The sequence below is a fragment of the Drosophila miranda genome (genome assembly GCF_003369915.1).
Source record: "Drosophila miranda strain MSH22 chromosome Y unlocalized genomic scaffold, D.miranda_PacBio2.1 Contig_Y2_pilon, whole genome shotgun sequence".
NCBI lineage: Eukaryota > Metazoa > Arthropoda > Insecta > Diptera > Drosophilidae > Drosophila > Drosophila miranda.
This window is the reverse complement of record NW_022881614.1, coordinates 34,888,674-34,906,130: the sequence shown is the minus strand read 5'-3', so window position 1 is coordinate 34,906,130 and position 17,457 is coordinate 34,888,674. Positions and strand designations below refer to the sequence as shown.

The 17,457-nt window shown below is 50.7% G+C and overlaps 2 protein-coding genes and 3 pseudogenes across 3 annotated transcripts; 3 read left to right on the top strand and 2 right to left on the bottom strand.

The window, feature by feature from the left end:
- Nucleotides 1-988: 988 nt before the first annotated feature.
- On the bottom strand, nt 989-12,283 carry LOC117194010. Of its 2 annotated transcripts, none has more exons than XM_033398643.1 (4): nt 12,074-12,283; nt 2,513-2,835; nt 2,076-2,442; nt 989-1,999 (listed from the first exon to the last, which is right to left on the bottom strand). In XM_033398643.1, exons 2-4 carry the CDS (start codon nt 2,830-2,832, stop codon nt 1,727-1,729), a joined length of 960 nt encoding a protein of 319 aa, XP_033254534.1. In that variant the 5' UTR covers nt 2,833-2,835; nt 12,074-12,283; the 3' UTR covers nt 989-1,726. The 2 variants fall into 2 exon arrangements, with proteins under 2 accessions (XP_033254534.1, XP_033254535.1); XM_033398644.1 differs by having other exon boundaries at nt 2,513-2,823.
- On the top strand, nt 3,653-5,384 carry LOC117194015 (annotated as a pseudogene).
- LOC117193968 lies at nt 5,324-6,639 on the top strand (annotated as a pseudogene).
- On the bottom strand, nt 6,711-8,733 carry LOC117194009 (annotated as a pseudogene).
- Nucleotides 8,285-12,009, top strand: LOC117193967. The gene is made up of 10 exons (XM_033398618.1): nt 8,285-8,632; nt 8,694-8,868; nt 8,926-9,092; nt 9,158-9,223; nt 9,285-9,998; nt 10,060-10,596; nt 10,677-11,118; nt 11,186-11,580; nt 11,668-11,855; nt 11,937-12,009. Exons 1-10 carry the CDS (start codon nt 8,285-8,287, stop codon nt 12,007-12,009), a joined length of 3,105 nt encoding a protein of 1,034 aa, XP_033254509.1.
- Nucleotides 12,284-17,457: the final 5,174 nt, after the last annotated feature.

Below are 17,457 nucleotides of genomic sequence, written 5' to 3'. Positions count from 1 at the left end.
AACCATTTATGGCATTTGTGTGAGAATTGTGAACGGTCACACCGTCATAAGCCTCCACCATTTTGTTACTGTCATCGTCTATCAGCATTTTGTTATTTACATATGTATGTCTGTATTGGTGTTGTCGCTTTTTTGTTCCTTGCGCATCTTTTTTGCTGGGTACTTTTCGTTAGTCAAGCTGTCGAATATGTCCTCTTTCACACTTGAACACAAAGCTCTGAAGTTTTTTGCTATTGTTTTTTGGGTTTGAATTTTGCTGCTTTTTGCCACCTGATCAGGGGGTTTCAATTTGGCAGACACCGAGTGACCGGCGTCCGCCATACTTGCTGGTTTAACCAGATTGCCAAAGACTTACATACCTCTCCTTTGGGAAATGAAAAGAGGAAAAATTTATATATTGATGAAGATTTGTATGAAATAAACAATGATCCAATTTTTACAATCACTTTTAATTAAGCCTTTGTTGCTTGGAAAAAGTCACTTTTCAGACTGTTAAGAAAAAACACGACCGGTCTCGCTCGCTGATGAAAAGGAAGTGATATTGAATATTCACCGATATTGTTTATACTCCGCGCAACAAGTCTCTCTGCTTTCTGCCACCAGCTGATAAGATGGCGGAAAAGCTCAAACAAAAATCGCTTCACAACACTCGTTCGAGCATATATAGCTGTCCCGCTTTAGCAGATTTGGCGCCAGAAATTTTGAAGTTAAGCTGAAACAAAAACATATTGCTGGCTCCAGCTTATCTTTTTAACGTACTGTCCAAAGTTCGATACGTCATCGCAGTCAATCAGAATGTATAGGTTTTATCTCTATAAAGAAGATAATTACCCACAAATCAAAAAAGGGTCCCTCTACAAGTAATCCATCACTTTCGCGGTGACTTTGCACCTCTAGTTTTTTTTCGACATTTAAACAAATTCTTTTTAATTTATTAACGCACTCAACAGGGGGACTCTACCATACGCTGTCATTTATAAACTGTATGTTTGTATTTCGACTTTATATTATAGGTATATGCATCTATACCTACGATATACTATATGTGTACATGTACATGTGTAAACTAGTATCAAAAATTAGTAGAAACAACACTTAACTAGTTAAGCAAAAATTATCGAAAAAATATATGTTCCCATGAATTCAAGTCAAGCATGTATGTATGTATATAAATGTATGCGTTTAAACTTTAAGGTAAAACCCAACAAGAACTTAGCACATAAGTAAAAGAAGAGAAGACGACATTCATCGTGAGGTGAGCGAAATGCGTTATGGGGCGGATAAATTGTCGAGGCAAAGCCGTGCAAGGGCCGCTACGCACCGCATCCGGCTGGATGTTAGAATGTTAGAATGTATGTATGGAAGTGTGTGTTATGTGTGTGCATTAATAAAGAACAACAATAAATTATAATCGACATTCATGTGAGGTTTTTATACCATTTGATGGCGTTTCATATTCTTCTTCTTGTTTTTCTTTTAGGGTTCGCTTTTAGTGTGGACTTGTATATAATATTGTTGAATTTGCTTATAGGTTCCATGCTGCTCTAGTAGGTTTCTTTTATAAAATATCAGGTTTTTCTTTGACCAAGGATCGCTATAGCGCTGTTGAATTTTTACATTTGTTTGTACATATCGGGATGTCTGTATATATATAGAGGGGGTGTAAATAGTAGTATGTGCATCTGAATATACAACTAACTGCCACACGACATGCCGCCAGGACGCCTCAATTGAAGTTCAGCTTGCGAAAGGAGCCCTCGTTGGCGACGCCAGCCCCCAGAGCCGGGGTCTTCTCCTGCTCCTTCTCGCTGGCCTCACGTAGCTTCCCATCCACGCCGTAGCGTTCCTCCTCCTTGAAGTACGGGACGAAGCTGGTCAACTGGGTCTCGTACCGTGTCATTGCATCGCCCAGAGTGCCGTTATCCCCAACCAACTCCGCGGGCAGATACTCCTTGCCGATGACGCGCTGCAGCGACTCGAGGTTGGAGTGGATGTGCAGCTGCAATTGGATTGGAAAGGAAAGCAGGAGAAAGTCAGATACAAAGGCGCACGTCTGGGCAAAAAGAAGGACTCACCAGCTCCTTCTGCTTCATCGCATTGCGCACGAGGCCGAGCACGAACTGTGTCTCACGCGACGCGTTCACGATGTGGGTGGCAACTAAATTCGTGGGTATGCCGTGCTCGAGGAAGGCGTTCATGCGCCGGAACATTCCCGGGTCGAACTGGAGAAGCAAGGAGTAGGGGATCTTGGTGAAATCAATTATCTCGACCACCCCGGCAATGTTCCAGTTGTCGTCCGTGTTGATCTCGATTTCGGCGCGGAAGGCATGAAAGCGGAAAATATCGCTCACGCTGTGCTTCGAGGGCTCTATGTGGCCCATGCGTGTGTAGTGGATGCGGGGGCCGCCGGGACCGATCGGACTGGGCAACGTGGCAAAGATTCTGCAATCAAAGCCATCACAATTACCGAATGGTGTGCATTTCAGGGGATATTGGGGATTCCCCTACTTACCCAGAGCGAGCCATCTCCAGAAGCTTGTCGTCCACTAGGCGACTCTTGAAGAGCTCCTTCTCTTTGGACTTGTATGTGTAATAGAACAATACGCGCTTCTTGGCCTCATCCACGTTCCAGTGGCAGTGGCGCAGGAAGGCGACCAGAAACTGATCGTCGGTTCGCGCCTGCAGGTAATTAAGTTCAGTGATCCAGGCGCGCAACGCCTCGATGCAGTCCGCCCTGGTCGTCTCGTCCTCCTTGAGCTTGATGCGAGCCTGCTCCGCCAGCTCCGGCACCAGCGATCGGATATTGGTCATTGTCTTGGGGTGCTGTAACATTTGCTATTGTAAAATTTTGAAATATGGTGCCAAAACAGTGGTGTATGTGTGCGTGTGTGTGTGTGTGCTCTGTCCAGGTGTGTACACGACTAATTTGACTCTCGATGCCTGCTTCGATTGAACACCCGAACCGAACTGAAACCAACTCGAGCTCCCCCAAAGTGCGCGAGCCCAGCACCGTGGTGTGAAAGTGATGGAACCAGCCAAACTGTGAACCAACAGATTCCTAGGCAATATTAGCAGACAACAATGACCGGTAGGTAGTGTTATGACTACATATGTACTTGTGCTGATAGTGTTGCCACTTTTCCGCTTAAAACGTTTTAAAAATAGTCAGAGAGTTCATTCTTTCGAGCATGCACTTTAAATCACAAGAGCTCGTGCTTCAGTTAATCCCTCTTAAGGGTGCACTGGAGAAGAAATACCCAATTAAAAACGAATTCCCTTAGATTGGTATTTCCAGCCAACTGTGCCGCTTTAAGATACGGCGATAAGATAGTGGCCTGCAAACAATTTAGTGTGTTGCGGGGTTCGATCCAGGGACATTATCTAAATATGGGTATGGGTATATTGCTCCCCATTTACAGCTGCATAGAGTCCAATCGCCTTTTTATCTGCCTAAAAGAGAGAGTCTTCTAACACCCACCCGCCCGAACGAGAGCGAGTTCGGCCAAGAGAGAGAGAGAGAGCCGGCCAAAAGCAAGTCTCACTATCAGTTTAACGATTGGCCTTTAGCCAATAGATTAGCATTTTTTTTATACTCGGTAACGGGATGTGGTGTAGATTCGGCTTTTGGGTTTTTCACTTGACTGGAGACACGTTTCAGTAGCCGCACAGCTGCCAGGGAGCACAGCCACTCATCATGGCCGAGCTACGTCCGTTGACCGCCGAGCTGCGTCACATTGCCGAGACGGAGCTGAACGAAGTGAAGGAGCGGCTGCCAGCCGACTTGGATGGCCTGCGCGAGTGGCTCTCCAAGCAGCCGCATCTGCGGGCACGCCAGGAGGACCACTTCCTGGTGGGATTCCTGCGTGGCTGCAAGTTTAGCCTGGAGAAGTCCAAGTCCAAGATAGAGCACTTCTACACGATCAAGACCTTGATGCCGGAGCGCTTTGTCGTACGGGGTGAGTGCAGGGTGCCAATCAATGTGCAGGTGCAGGAGAATAAAGGGGACCCCTTTTCAGCACCTATGTGCGGCTACCCAATGCCTGGGGTCCCAGCGGACCTTGCATCCAGATCACCAACCACGAGAAATTTGATCCCAAAGTCTATAAGCTGGTGGACCTGTTTCGCTACCAGACGATGCTGTCGGAGCAGGCCATATGGGAGGACGACCACACCAACGTGAGCGGATTCATTGAGATTATCGACATGGGCAAGATGAGCCTCAGTTTCCTGGCCCAACTGGACTTTTCCCTCATCAAGCGAATGGGCGTCTTTGCCAAGAAGGCGCAGCCCACCCGCCTTAAGGGGATTCACCTTATCAACTGCCCCAAGGAGGCGGTGGCGCTTCTCAATCTGGCCAAGGCCTCATGCCCAGCAAGCTGCAGCAACGAGTGAGTGTGTTCGGTCGAAACAAGGGCGTATACGTATCCATGAATAGCTCATGAGCTGAGTAATTCTCCCGCCAGAAACTATGAACTTATTTTCGTCGCTTATCGCGGCCTTATCTTGGATTATCAGCCAAGTACCTAAAACTTGATAAACATTGAAGCACCTATCCTGACACCCTCTCCCTCTGCTCCCCTTCAACTGTACTGTAGATTTTAGCTATTTCGAACGATACAGGGTTCAGTGTCAAAGCGTGGGAGGGGGTTGTGATACGTGTTAGAACATTGGCTAGGTCAGTGGCCAATCCAGGAAATGGAAGATTTATCCCTCTGCAGAGAGTACTCATACAGAGCTGTCATCCGCAGTATACTCTCTTTATAACTTGTATCTTTTCTCTTTTCTCCCCAGTTTTACGTATATAAGAATCTAGAGCAATTAAACAAAGTCATACCACGCGAATACCTGCCCGAGGAGTATGGTGGCAGCAATGGACGTTTATCCGACATCCAGGCGGAGACGGAGAAGCAGCTGCTGGACTACAGCGACTATTTTAAGGAGGATTCTCAGTATGGGGTGAACGAGCAGCTGCGACCGGGGAAACGAGTCAAAGCCGATTCTATCTTTGGCTCAGAGGGCTCTTTCCCCAAGCTGGACATCGACTAGGGATTTGCAAATTAGTTGTACAATGATAGTAGAAATGGTTTCAATTAAAAGTGCTCAATTTAAACGTGGATTCAATGTGCAACAGATGGCCACCCACTCGAGCGGCGTGCGCGTGTTTCATTAGCTTTCACTGTGCATTATCAGTGACAACTGTTAATGGCTTTGTCAATCAGGCTGAATTTGAATTATGTCGGCTCAAAGGTTGTCATGTTAATTTGGCTGAAACGAAAGCAGTCTCCCTACGGAAGCCTGCAGCGAAGGACACCACACCACAGAAATGACTGCCACAAACGCCCGAAAAGTAACCACTTTTAAACCATCTTCAAACGTAGTTCGACTTCAGCCAGTGGGACTTTCCCGCTGAGCGAATTTGGCTGCACAAGTACAACGAGGAAATAGCCTGGAAGATCTTCACGTTTCTTCCATTGATTGCTTTTGGGCTGCATGGAAACCTTATCATGATATACCTGATTGTCGTGAACCGATCGCTGCGATCGCCCACCAACCTCATCATAGCCAACATGGCCATGGCCGACTTGCTGACGCTCGCCATCTGCCCGGCCATGTTCATGGTGAACGATTTCTACCAGAACTATCAGCTCGGATGCGTTGGCTGCAAGATGGAGGGCTTCCTGGTGGTGGTCTTCCTGATCACGGCCGTACTCAATCTTTCGGTGGTAAGCTATGATCGCCTCACGGCCATTGTCCTGCCCAGAGAGACGCGACTGACTGTGCGGGGAGCACAAATCGTGATCGTCTGCACCTGGATTGGGGGAGTCCTCTTGGCCTCGCCCTTGGCCCTTTATCGGGCATATCGCGTTCGAGTCTGGAAGAACTTCACAGAGCGCTACTGCAAGGAGAACACTGTCGTTCTACCCAAATATTGGTACGTCCTCATAACCATATTGGTCTGGCTGCCATTGGGCATCATGCTGATCTGCTACATTGCCATATTCTACAAGGTAAGACAACGATAGTCCCCAGAGCTCCCCCAGAACTGATAGACCTCCATCCATCTGCTTCCCAGCTCGATCGGTATGAGAAGCGGTTGCAGAACCGTGAAAATCCCCTCACCGTTAGCTACAAGCGCCAAGACCCTCTTCATCGTGGTAGTGGTCTTCGCCGTGCTCCGGCTGCCCTTCACCATTATGATGGTGCTCCGCGAGAAGTACTACGACGCCGACAACACTCTCGACAGCGGAATGCAGCTCTTCTGATACCTATCGCAGTATCTAATGTTCCTCAATTCCGCCGTCAATCCGCTCATCTACGGCTTCAATAATGAGAACTTTAGGCGCGCCTACTCCCAAATCTCATGCGTTCGGCGCTGCAGAGAGGCAGCCAAGCTCAAGGAGAATTCGAGCCGTTCACATCAGTGCTGCTATTGCGCCTTCATGAAGAAGGGGAGGCAGCTGGAGGAGCAGCAGCAGGAGGAGGAGCAACAACACCAGACAGAGAAAGTGGAGGTGGACGTGGACTTGAGCAAAGAGATAACCACATCGGAGCCGATGGCCAAGATAGGTGATAATTCGGACGATGTGGTTGTTGCCGCAATCGAGGCAGATGGATTTATGTAAAGGGGAGCAGAACACCCTAAAATAAAATTCAAAATATACTAGATATACTATACAATAAATAAATCAATGCTACTCTTCGACTTGCAGGGTAGCCATCAAGCTGACAGTGAAAATACATCTCTGCCTCACACGCAACTTTCGAAACAGTTAGGAAGCTCAGCTTAGAGCACAGTGAAAAGCTCCATTTGTGGATTGCAGCACGTGTTGCATTTTGTGTGTGTTTCGTTTATGCATATATATTCAAGAATGTATGCCTCAAATGTGTCGTCTTATATTTCTGTTGATTTTCCTGAGTGGCTGGCCCCCCGGCAAAGCCTTCGAGGTGCACTTCCGGGAGAGCTATCCCAGCGAACGGCTGGCCTCGGACCAGGAATCGGATCTGCACAAGCGATCGACCGATGTCCCACAGTTTTTCGGCAAAGGTCTTAACCAAAATCAAATAACAACTTTTATTAATTATTAGCAACGTAGAATTTTGTGTGCCCCACAATCAGGCTAAACCAAACAATTCAGATTTCATGTAGCCAAAGCCATGGGCCTCCAGGAACTTGATGAACTGTCCCATGTTCATGATGCCCTCTTCCTCGTTGAACAGCTGCTTGCTAAAGGTGTCGAATCCACGCCTGCGCTGCCTCGGCTCTGTCCGTACCACGCTGATCTTCTGCCAGCGCAGGGACTTGATGGTGCGCCAGAATTCCTGGACCTGTTCCGACAGGCCCTCCACGCAGATGATGCCCGGCTTGCCGGGCCTGCTGAAGCCGGTCAGGTCCAGCTGGCGGGCATGGCGTATCAGCTCCTGTCGCTTGGCACTCGACTTGATGTGGTGCGAGTAGATCCACAGCCGATCCAGATGGGTAGCTGTCTGTGGCGGTTCCGTCGGTTTCAGTTGTGGCTGCTCGAACTCGCTGGCCGGGCGCTGGAGCAGTGCCTCTATCTTCTCCTGCAGCCAACTGAGAAGTTAAAAGATGTACGGCTCTGGCTCCTCCTCCCTCCTCTCGCCCAGATATCTTGCCCAGCAGGGGGCTGTGTACACTGACGCGAGGCTGCTCCAGCACTGGATACAAGTGGGGCAGTTCTATGCGCATATCCTGTCGCTGATTGGCGTTAATACTCAACTTCACTATGTACTCCAGGTGCGAGGGAAGGATGTTTCGTGGTGTGGCTGCCCCGAGGAACTCGTTGAAATCGGCCACGACGCCAGCATCGAGCATCTGCAGCTCGCCGGGTCCGCTACGGCTCTGCACAAGGATGCGGCTGGACTGCGTCACTTTGCCGTATACGCCTGGCGTCCGGCGGAACAGAACTACGAGTTGCTGCTGGAGGTACCAACGCCCTAGGCTGTGGCTATGGATTGCCTGGCCCATGCGGGACGCGGCTACGTGGCACTCAGCTATAATCTCACGGAGCCAGTGCAGCTGGCCCGCGAGGGCTCTCCCATCTATGAGCTGTCCCCTGAGACGGGTATACAGGCCGTGCAGTACTTTGGCGGTCTGCGGCTGCGGGGGATGTACTTGAGGATCAGCAGCGAAGAACTGACGCTGCTGCAGGCCTTTGACTCGATGGACGGCCAAGCCCCTGTGCAGCATGACTGTCCCTACTTCAAGTGGACGGGCGGAACGTTCCAGCGCCTAGGAGCGATCCCCTGCAGCAATGCCCGCAGGATGGAGGCTTTCGGCATAGACTATGCCGACTATGGGGCCGTGGCCAACTACGCGAATGCCCAGCGACGCACTGACACCCGCTCGGACATCTACAAGTGCAATCCAAAGAATCGCCGGTTCCAACTCTTTCAGCGACTGCGCAGCAACGGGGCCGTGGAAGTGAAGTACTTCAGTCTCCCGGTGAACGAAGTGAGTCGCAGGCACTTCCTTATTATGGGCAACACGATCGGAGGATCGAGTGCCGCAGCGGGTGAGGCCGATACCGTCATCTATGTCTACGAGAAGGATCAATTTGTGCCCTTCCAGCGACTGAGTTTCTATGCCCTGGAACGCTTCCTGCCCGTCCAGGTAGCTGAATATCTTTTAAATTAGTTCCCCACAGATTCACACAAGAAATTATATTCCTCAGCACTCCATATCGGAGAAGTTTCTGCTTCTGGTCGCCTGCAACAAGCAGGATGTGAAGATCTACAACCTAAACGACTGGAAATTCGAGGAGTCCAAGGTGCAGTTCACCGAAGGTGCCTTGAGTCGGGGAGTGGCCCGCATGCGCAGCTACGAGGAGCAGCAGCAGAGCTACCTAGGCAAGTCCTCGCACGTGCTAATGATTCCCCCATTCACAGTGTTCTCTGTTCTTTCAGTGATTGCCAACGAGAATATGGCCGTCAATGAGACGAACATTTTCCAACCGCTCTACAAGCAGGACGAGCATGCCAACATCCTCCGCCAGCAGATCATCGACTGGGCCCGGGAGCAGCAAAAGCGGTTGGAGCAGACCCACGTGGAGCAGCTGCTGCAGGGATTGCAGGTAAGTGGACCACCAAGAGGTTTATGCAGGGTCAACCCAAGATAATGCTCTAAGCAAACACACAGCAAAGAGTAAAGCAGCGAGCGGAGATGATGCTGCGATCCCTCATCAAGCGGGTCAAAGCGAAATCGGTGAGTGAACGATAAGGCGCATAGCCAAAGCATCCTTGTACATCCATCTCTTGCAATCCAGCTTGTAGATGAGCATATGAAGCTGACCTCCAACTACTGGGATGCCTTGCAGTATGCCAAGCAGGCCTTGGATGTGATCGAGCAGGATGCCACAGCAGCACGCACCCGACAGCCCCGGAAACGAGCAGCCGAACAGCACGAATTCGAGGAGATTACTGTAGAGGTCGAGGGCAGCATGCTAGCCAGCAATATCAACGGCTTGGATACGAAGCAGCCTGTATACGAATCGGTGACTGCCAAGAAGGTGTATGTCAGCGAGGAATACAAGGAACCGGACAGGGAGCAGAGCAAACCCTACTTGCAGGAGCTCTCGGTGCAGGACCTTCAGCTCGGGGGAAATCTCAACGGCCTCAACTGGACACAGCTTCTGGAGCAGACTATCAAACGGAACAACGTGGACGTGCAGTTCGTCAAGTCCTACGCAGACATCACTCATCTCAGTGCGGAGGCTGTGGTGGTAAACAGCAACGAGATCAACGACCACTCCCTGGGCCACCTCGTGCCGGTGGATGGCGGCGACTTTATTGTCCAGCAGGATGTGCAGTTCTCCCAGCCCATACAAGTGAATCGCTTGCTCATCAATCAACGACTCAATCACATCCACGTGAACCGCCAGCGCTTCGACCTGCTGCTCCTCGAAGCCAATCACACCCAGGTGATCGAGGGACCCAAGAGACTAGAGCATTTTCGCGTTATGGAACCCATTACCATTGCGGTGAGTGATCGTCCCTTTGCCCGATGTAAAATAAAATCATTTCGTGTGGGTTTCCCTTCAGGGCCAGCTGGTGGGCGCAGAGCTGCGGGCCATGTCGCCTGAAAAGATAACCCATCAATCGCTCCAACTCCAAGGGGTCTTTGTAATTGATGGCGATCTGACGATTGGACGGCTGCTGCAGGTGAGGGATTTGCTGGAGGAACCAACACAGAGGTCTGCTGCAGAGGCGTTGAGGCAAGGTCTGCGGCTGGACCAGACTCTCCAGGATGTGAATGTGAAGTTTGAGCAACCTCTCGTGGCCAACAACACAGAACTGAGCTTCATAAATGCTGAGGACCTGCAGAAACTGGTCAAGTTAAATGTGGATGCAGAGCAGGTGGTGGAGGGCAGCAAGACATTGCCTCAGGGGCTGGAGATTAGCGAGGGCTTCGGTGAAGTCGGGTGGCTCAATAGCATTGATGTGCAGAAGCTGCCGGAAGTGCTGCTCACTAAAAGTAGCAGCCAGACTATCCCGATCGCGGTTCAGTTAAAGGGATTGGAGTTGGAAGAAGTTAAGGCGAAGCAGCTTGTAATGAATGGCTTGGAATTGGAATTGCAGGTAAGCCAGGATCAGCACTCAAATAGCACGCTGTATGTGGACCACCTCGAAGAATTGCATATGAATTGCTGTTTGGCCAGCCACTGGGGTCCATCTACTCACACGGCAGTCAATCTTTGGATGGCTGGAAACTGCCGGCCAATTTCAATGGCAGCATTCGTGTCCGAAACTTGTGGCTCAAGGGCAGCATTAACCAAGTCAATGTGGCCCAGTTGGAGCAGCAGCTTCAGCAGCTAGCGGGCAACATCAAGTATGTGGGCGATTTCAGCTTCAGGCATGCGGTAAACATAAGCAGTCTGAGCTTTGGCCACTCCCTGAATGGCTTCCAAGCCGCACATTTCTGGGGCAGCTGGCTGGAGGCCAGTGGCGACCAGAATTTCACGGCTCCGCAAGTGCTGGCCGCGCTGGAGACCAGCAAGGGTGTGCAGCTCCAGGGAAAGCTGAACAATTACACCCTGGAAGAGCTGGTGAGCCGTAGCTACAGGCTGAATGCGTCGGAGCATCTGCAATCAGTGCGATTTGGTAAGAAAATTTAATTGAAAATATAATTTTGTGACTCCAAATCTTCATGAGAAGCATTACCTGACAGAGAATCCCATTGTATTGAAATCGGAGCTACTAGTTGGCCGCGTGAACGGATTACGCGTGCCCGAGGACATGCTGTACACAGATGCCGGAGGCTCCATGACGGCACCTTTTACCATCAATGGTGGCCTGGAGGTGGCAGAGCTCTGCAACGTAACCAGACTGAATGGCTATCATCTGCAGGCGCTGAGCCAGTACCTGAACGGGGAGCAACATGACACCTTCCACGCGGAGAGTGTGAAGTTCGAGCGGCCGCCCACCTACAATTATCTGAACGGCCACAAGCTGCAGCAGCTGTTGGATCAAGTCTGGCTTGACAGTGAGAGAATTGAGCTGGGTGGAAGAGAGCAGAGGCTGGAGTTTGCCTCCACCGCTTACGAGGGTCTTCTGGACTTCCGTGTAAGTTTCAGCATCTGACATGAGATGGATATCCCAACCCTAACTAACTAACTAACAACCAATCACACATTTATGACCATCTTGCAGGGCCCCATCAATGGCTTCCAGGTGGAACACATCAAGCGGAACTACTTCAGTCGGACGCGCGGCCAACCGGTCAGCACTCCATTGGGCTTCAAGCATGACGTCACTTTCGCACAGCCTCTGACAGCACGCGTGGTAGTGCTACGTGGCAGCGTCAGTAATGGAAGCGACGCAATTGTTGAGGGCATAAGGTACGTGTTACCATTTTGTTTAAAACGGTTTCGGGTATCAAGTTTCACTTTTCAATTGTTTACGCGCTTTCAAACCCACAGTTTGAGCAGCACTGGCCTGGCTATATCATCTATTTCCCAGAAAAATCAGCTGTGTGCTGTGTACAGCAGGTGAAATTTCTGTACACGTTTGCAAATGGCTGCAGATGGGGTATACAGAGTGGAGTGCATTTAATTACCTCGTGTGTTGCTGATTTGGTTTGGTTTAAATGCACTTTTAATAGTCCAGTCAGGCAGTTTTCAAGAATGATTCATTAACTTCGCGACTAGCAAACAAAAGGGCTGAAAGGCATTTTATTGGGACGAAGACACTCTACAGCGGTTCTTAGCAATCGCTGGAACGTTTTTTTTATACAATTTATTTATTATTATTATTATTTTTTGTATAGAGTGAGTGTACGTTTTTTGTTGTTGGCGAACAGTGTGGCCGCGGACTATCGATAGCATATACGGTCAGACCCTTAGCCCACTTGAGCCCCCTTTATTTACGCAGGAACACAGTTTGAGTTAAACCACTAACCATACAGTATATACAAAACATAGATGTGCCAGTTCATACAACGAAAGCGTCACACACTGGCTAGCGCGTTGCGTACCCCAGAGTGACGTCATCATGAGAGAGAGAGCGCAGAGAGAACATCTTTGCATGTGTTAGTACACACGCAATATGTTTCGACAAAAATATGTGATTGTATGCTTTTTCAGATTTTTTTGAACTCTCTCAGCTCTGGTTCTGTTTTGCCACCAGCATGTTTTAGTGTATGGGTGCACATGCATTCTCACGTACTTTGCGTGTGTGTGTTTAGTATTGCTGGCCGCTAGAACTGAAATTTGAGTTTGGTTCTTGTTTTGGGTCTTTTGATGGACTGACCTACCGCCACAAAATAAATGATGATAGGGCAGGGGGTGGGGGTATGGTACACTAGGGCGCGGGAAATAAAATAAAAGCTGTTATTTGTTTGATTTATACCACAAAATATAAAATATTACAATAAAATAATTGCACATTTATTTCCTTATTTTAAACAGGTTGATTATAAATTATAAAAATTATGCAAACGCCGTCGGTTCTCGACTTTTTTGTTTATTATAACTAAAACAATGATGTATCTAAATATACAATATAAGAATATATATGTATATATATACTTAAATAAATATGCATAAATATAAATGGAATTGGTTTTACATATATTTCAAATCAATTGTCAATCGCGCTCTTTCCGACGGGAATCTGCAAAGCAAAAATTTAGATGCCGGTCGCACCTTGAATACTCTCATGGACAATACCCATAAATTTTCTAATTCAATTATAAACCATCTTATGTACATACATATGTACATCAATATTAAAGTTTATTACATTCGTATATTTTATTTTGATATATTTAATCGGAATTTCGAGACAAAGTCTCACAAATTGTGAGGAACCGTGGTTCCCACAGGCCGAATTCGACCAAAGCATAGCCGGATAAAGGCGGTGGGACGGCCGGATAAAGGCTGATGGCTGGCTGGATAAGGCGAAGGTCAGCCCAGATACCCACGGATATCCGGGTGCGGCGAAGAGGCCAAGGGCCCCGAGAGGAGAAGTGTCCCGCTCTCGGAGCAAGAGAAACGCGAGAGGCAGAGGAGACGGCGGGATCGGGCCGGCAGCGATCCGACGCATGACCAAATATGGGCATGGGATCGCGCCACCGGCCAGGCCCCGTTACGAAGGCCGTGGAAACCAGGAGACGGCGATGGAAAACTACCAACGCCGAGCCGGGGCCCGTCAAGGGGCTATAAAAGGAGGCTGCGGCAACGAAGCGGGTCTCTTTTTCCGTGGAGAAGTGATCGCGCGCGCACGTTGAAACCCCGCCGAAACATAAAAGTAATACCCGGTACGGTTCGAAGAAGTGCAGTGAAGTGAATAGCAACAGGAAGACAGGCCCCGCCTGCCCCCAGAGTGAGTCTAAGTTAAGAGGTGATTCACAGTTGCCGGCGGAAGCTAAGAGGGGAGTGCGAGACGTAGAGTGCGGATTTGCGTGGCGGGCCAAAGCAATAGCGGAGGTCAAACTGCCCCAATCAATAGCCTCAACGCTGCCACACCCGACGAGAGCCCACGCGTGGTGGAGATCCATAGATAAGCTGAATTGTAGCATCTAGCCCTAAGTCCTAATATAAGTACGAATAAAGAGAGATTCGATTAAAGAAAAGGAAGGTCTTATCATTTGTCGTTGGGGGCAACAATAAAAATACGTTGCGACGAATCGGCCGACCGCTGAGCGAGCCCAGCAAACTCAAGCGAACCAAGAAGCAGGTCCGTTACAACTGGCGCCCAACGTGGGGCCTACAACGACAAATAGTAGGACAAAGGGAGGAGAAATATAGACGAGAGAATGGGGAAGGGACAATGGATCCACCGGTTGAGAAAGGAGGAGCTTGTCCAATGCGGCCACGCCTTCGGCGTGCGGCTGGAGGGCACAGTGGACGAAATGAGAAGAACATTTAAGGAGTGGATGAGGGAACACGAAGATGAGTCGGAGTGGGCCGACACCCCGGGCGGACGACAAACAAGCCGCGTACGAGCACCTGGCACCCCCACCCGGCGCAACCGCGGCGGCGCTGTGGAGGTCCCCAGTCGACATACAGAGAGAATTGATCGCGAGTCTCTCAGTGCCAATACCGGAACGCTCGCACACGGGGACGCCTAGCAGGCCCCGCCACCAAGGAAGGGATCGAAGCCGAGAGACCGAAAGAGGGAGAACCGAACCAGCCACAATACGGCCAGCACACCTGGACTACGCTAGAGTGGCGAAACAGGTGAGAGAGTGGTCGTTCCGGTTCGACGGGACGACGAAGCCTCTCGAGTTCTTGGAGCAGGTCGAGTGGTCCGCCGAGACGTACGGTCTGGATCCGGATCTGATCCCAAAGGCGATGCCGGAGCTGCTAAAAGGGCGGGCGCTGATGTGGTTCGTGGGGAACAATCGACAGTGGAGAACGTGGAAAGAGTTCTCGTCGAGCTTCCAGGCTTACTTTCTGCCGCGGGGATACTTTGAGAAGTTGCTGCAGGAAGTGAGGATGCGGAAACAGAAATGGGGCGAGCCATTCAAAGAGTATATGGTAGAGATGCAGACACTTATGCGACCCCTGAAATGTCCCCAAGAAGAGCAGACGGAGCTGATTCGTGAGAATAGCATGCCCGATCTGAGAGCGTATATGAGGCCGCACCGGTGCAAGGACCTCGACACCATGATGGAACTGGCAGACGAGTTCGAGGCGTTGGAGAGGGACCGCCTAGAGTTCCAACGGGAGAATCCAACCGTGAAAGCCCGGGCAGCGAATCCCTTCCACAAGCCAGCCGAGACGACGGCATGTCGGCGATGCAAGGACGGCCCGCTGGACGGAGCAGCACGGGAGGAGAGGGGAGCGCGTGTCATTATGCCGACACCGACCAACGGCAATATAGAGAACGGATATGTCAAGAATCCGGCCCAGGCGTGCCGAAGGTGTGGGAGCGCGGATCATTGGAGCCGGGAGTGCAACGGCCGACCTCTCACCTACTGCTGGAGATGCGGAAAAGTGGGCATCTCGGCATGGCAATGCTACAGGAAGACGGGAAACGCCCCGCGACCCACGCCGCGGAGGGCCGTGCCAGGGTCGCAAGAAACGGTCCCTCAAGCCTAGTCGGCAGGCTGACCAGCGAGGAGGAACAGTTATCCGCAGTAGTGGAGGTCGCGGGCATGGAGCTGCAAGCCACGGTGGATACAGGAGCTACCAGCAGTTTCGTGACCGACGGACCAACTAAAGGGTGAAGGCCGGGAGGCGGCGGCAAGGAAAAGGGTGAGGTTGGCGGATGGCCATAGCCAGGAGGTCACGTGCCAGATTGAAACGAAGGTATGCTTTGGGAACAAGGAGATCCCAATGGTGCTACTCGTATTGCCGGGTGTGATTGATGAGTTAGTGTTGGGATGGGATTTTCTCCGCGCGGTCGGGGCAGTGGTGACCTGTGCAGGGCACAGGGTGGTGATCCCTGCCCAAGATCGGGAACGAGGAGACCAGGAGGAAAGACTGTCCGTGGCGAAGGCCGAAGCTGGAGACACGGCTCCGGAGTCCGACAACGAAACGGACACGACCCTAAGAGTGGCCGCCAGAGGGGTGTCAGCGGGCATGAGGCAGAATGAGGGGGCGAGGGAAGAGCCAGTGGAAGAATTCTTAGCCCGAGAGTTAGAGGCATTTTCCAAGATCGAGGGGTGTCTAATGTGGCGGTGCACACAATCACCATGAGTGACCCGCAACCGATTAAGCAAAGAAATTACCCGAAGAACCCCAAAATGCAGGCCGAGATTAACCAGAAAGTGGACGAACTATTAGAAATGGGATGCATAGAGCCGTCAAAGAGCCCCTACAGTTCGCCTATAGTGATGGTAAAGAAGAAAAATGGCAAATGGAGATTGTGCGTGGACTTTCGTCAAGTTAACGCGAGATCAGTAAAGGACGCGTACCCAATGCCCAGGATCGATTACATCCTCGATCAACTGCGGGAAGCGAAATTCATAAGTAGCCTAGATCTGAAGGATGGATATTGGCAGATCCCCCTGGCCGAGAGCAGCCGGCCGATCACGGCGTTCACGGTGCCCGGAAAGGGGCTATACCAATGGAAGGTGATGCCGTTTGGGTTACACTCCGCGTCGGCCACCTTTCAACGGGCGTTAGACCAAGTGATTGGGCCAGAAATGATGCCGCACGCATTCGCGTACCAGGATGACATAGTGGTCATCGGGCGAACAGAGGAAGAACACCGAAGAAACCTGAAAGAGGTGTTTCGACGGCTGCGCTTGGCGAACCTGCGGCTGAACGCAGACAAGTGCGAGTTCTTTAGGAAAGAGCTGCGGTATCTAGGCCACAAGGTGACCGGCGAGGGGATATGTACAGACCTCGAGAAAGTCGCAGCCATAGCCGAATTGAAACCGCCGACAAATGTCAAGGAGCTGAGACAGTACTTGGGAGTGGCCTCATGGTACCGGAGGTTCGTGCCCGACTTCGCCACCCTCGTGCAGCCCCTGTCCGGGCTCCTCAAGAAGAAGACGGAATGGGTCTGGACACAAGAACGGCAAGAAGCGTTCGAGGAGGTGAAAAGACGACTAGTGGCGGACCCCGTGCTGGCGTGCCCCGACTTCTCGAAGAAGTTCATTCTGCAGACAGACGCCAGTGATTACGGGCTGGGTGCGATTCTCACGCAGGAGACGGAAAGGGGCGAACGAGTAATATCATATGCTAGCAGGACGCTGAATGGACCCTATTCGGCGACCGAGAAAGAATGTCTGGCCATTGTATGTGCCATCCGCCGGTTGAGGCCATACTTGGAAGGATATCGCTTCAAGGTGGTCGCGGACCACATGGCTCTGAAATGGCTAAATAGCATAGAAAGTCCGTCGGGAAGAGTGGCGAGATGGGCATTAGAGCTACAGCAGTACGACTTTGAAGTCGCGTACAGGAAAGGACAGCTCAACGTGGTAGCCGACGCACTCTCCCGAGGAGGAGCGAGGCCGTCGGATAAGAAGTGAGGAGGGAGCACAACCAG

Excerpts from the sequence above, each read along its gene's own strand:
- LOC117194010 (XM_033398643.1), bottom strand. The coding sequence starts at position 2,832 with ATGTTACAGCACCCCAAGACAATGACCAATATCCGATCGCTGGTGCCG. Across the intron at positions 2,443-2,512 it reads CTGGAGATGGCTCGCTCTGG|AATCTTTGCCACGTTGCCCA; the intron begins GTAAGTAGGGGA and ends CTTTGATTGCAG. Across the intron at positions 2,000-2,075 it reads CGATGAAGCAGAAGGAGCTG|CTGCACATCCACTCCAACCT; the intron begins GTGAGTCCTTCT and ends ATCCAATTGCAG.
- LOC117193967 (XM_033398618.1), top strand. The coding sequence starts at position 8,285 with ATGGAGGCTTTCGGCATAGACTATGCCGACTATGGGGCCGTGGCCAAC. Across the intron at positions 9,093-9,157 it reads AGCTGCTGCAGGGATTGCAG|CAAAGAGTAAAGCAGCGAGC; the intron begins GTAAGTGGACCA and ends GCAAACACACAG. Across the intron at positions 9,224-9,284 it reads AGCGGGTCAAAGCGAAATCG|CTTGTAGATGAGCATATGAA; the intron begins GTGAGTGAACGA and ends CTTGCAATCCAG.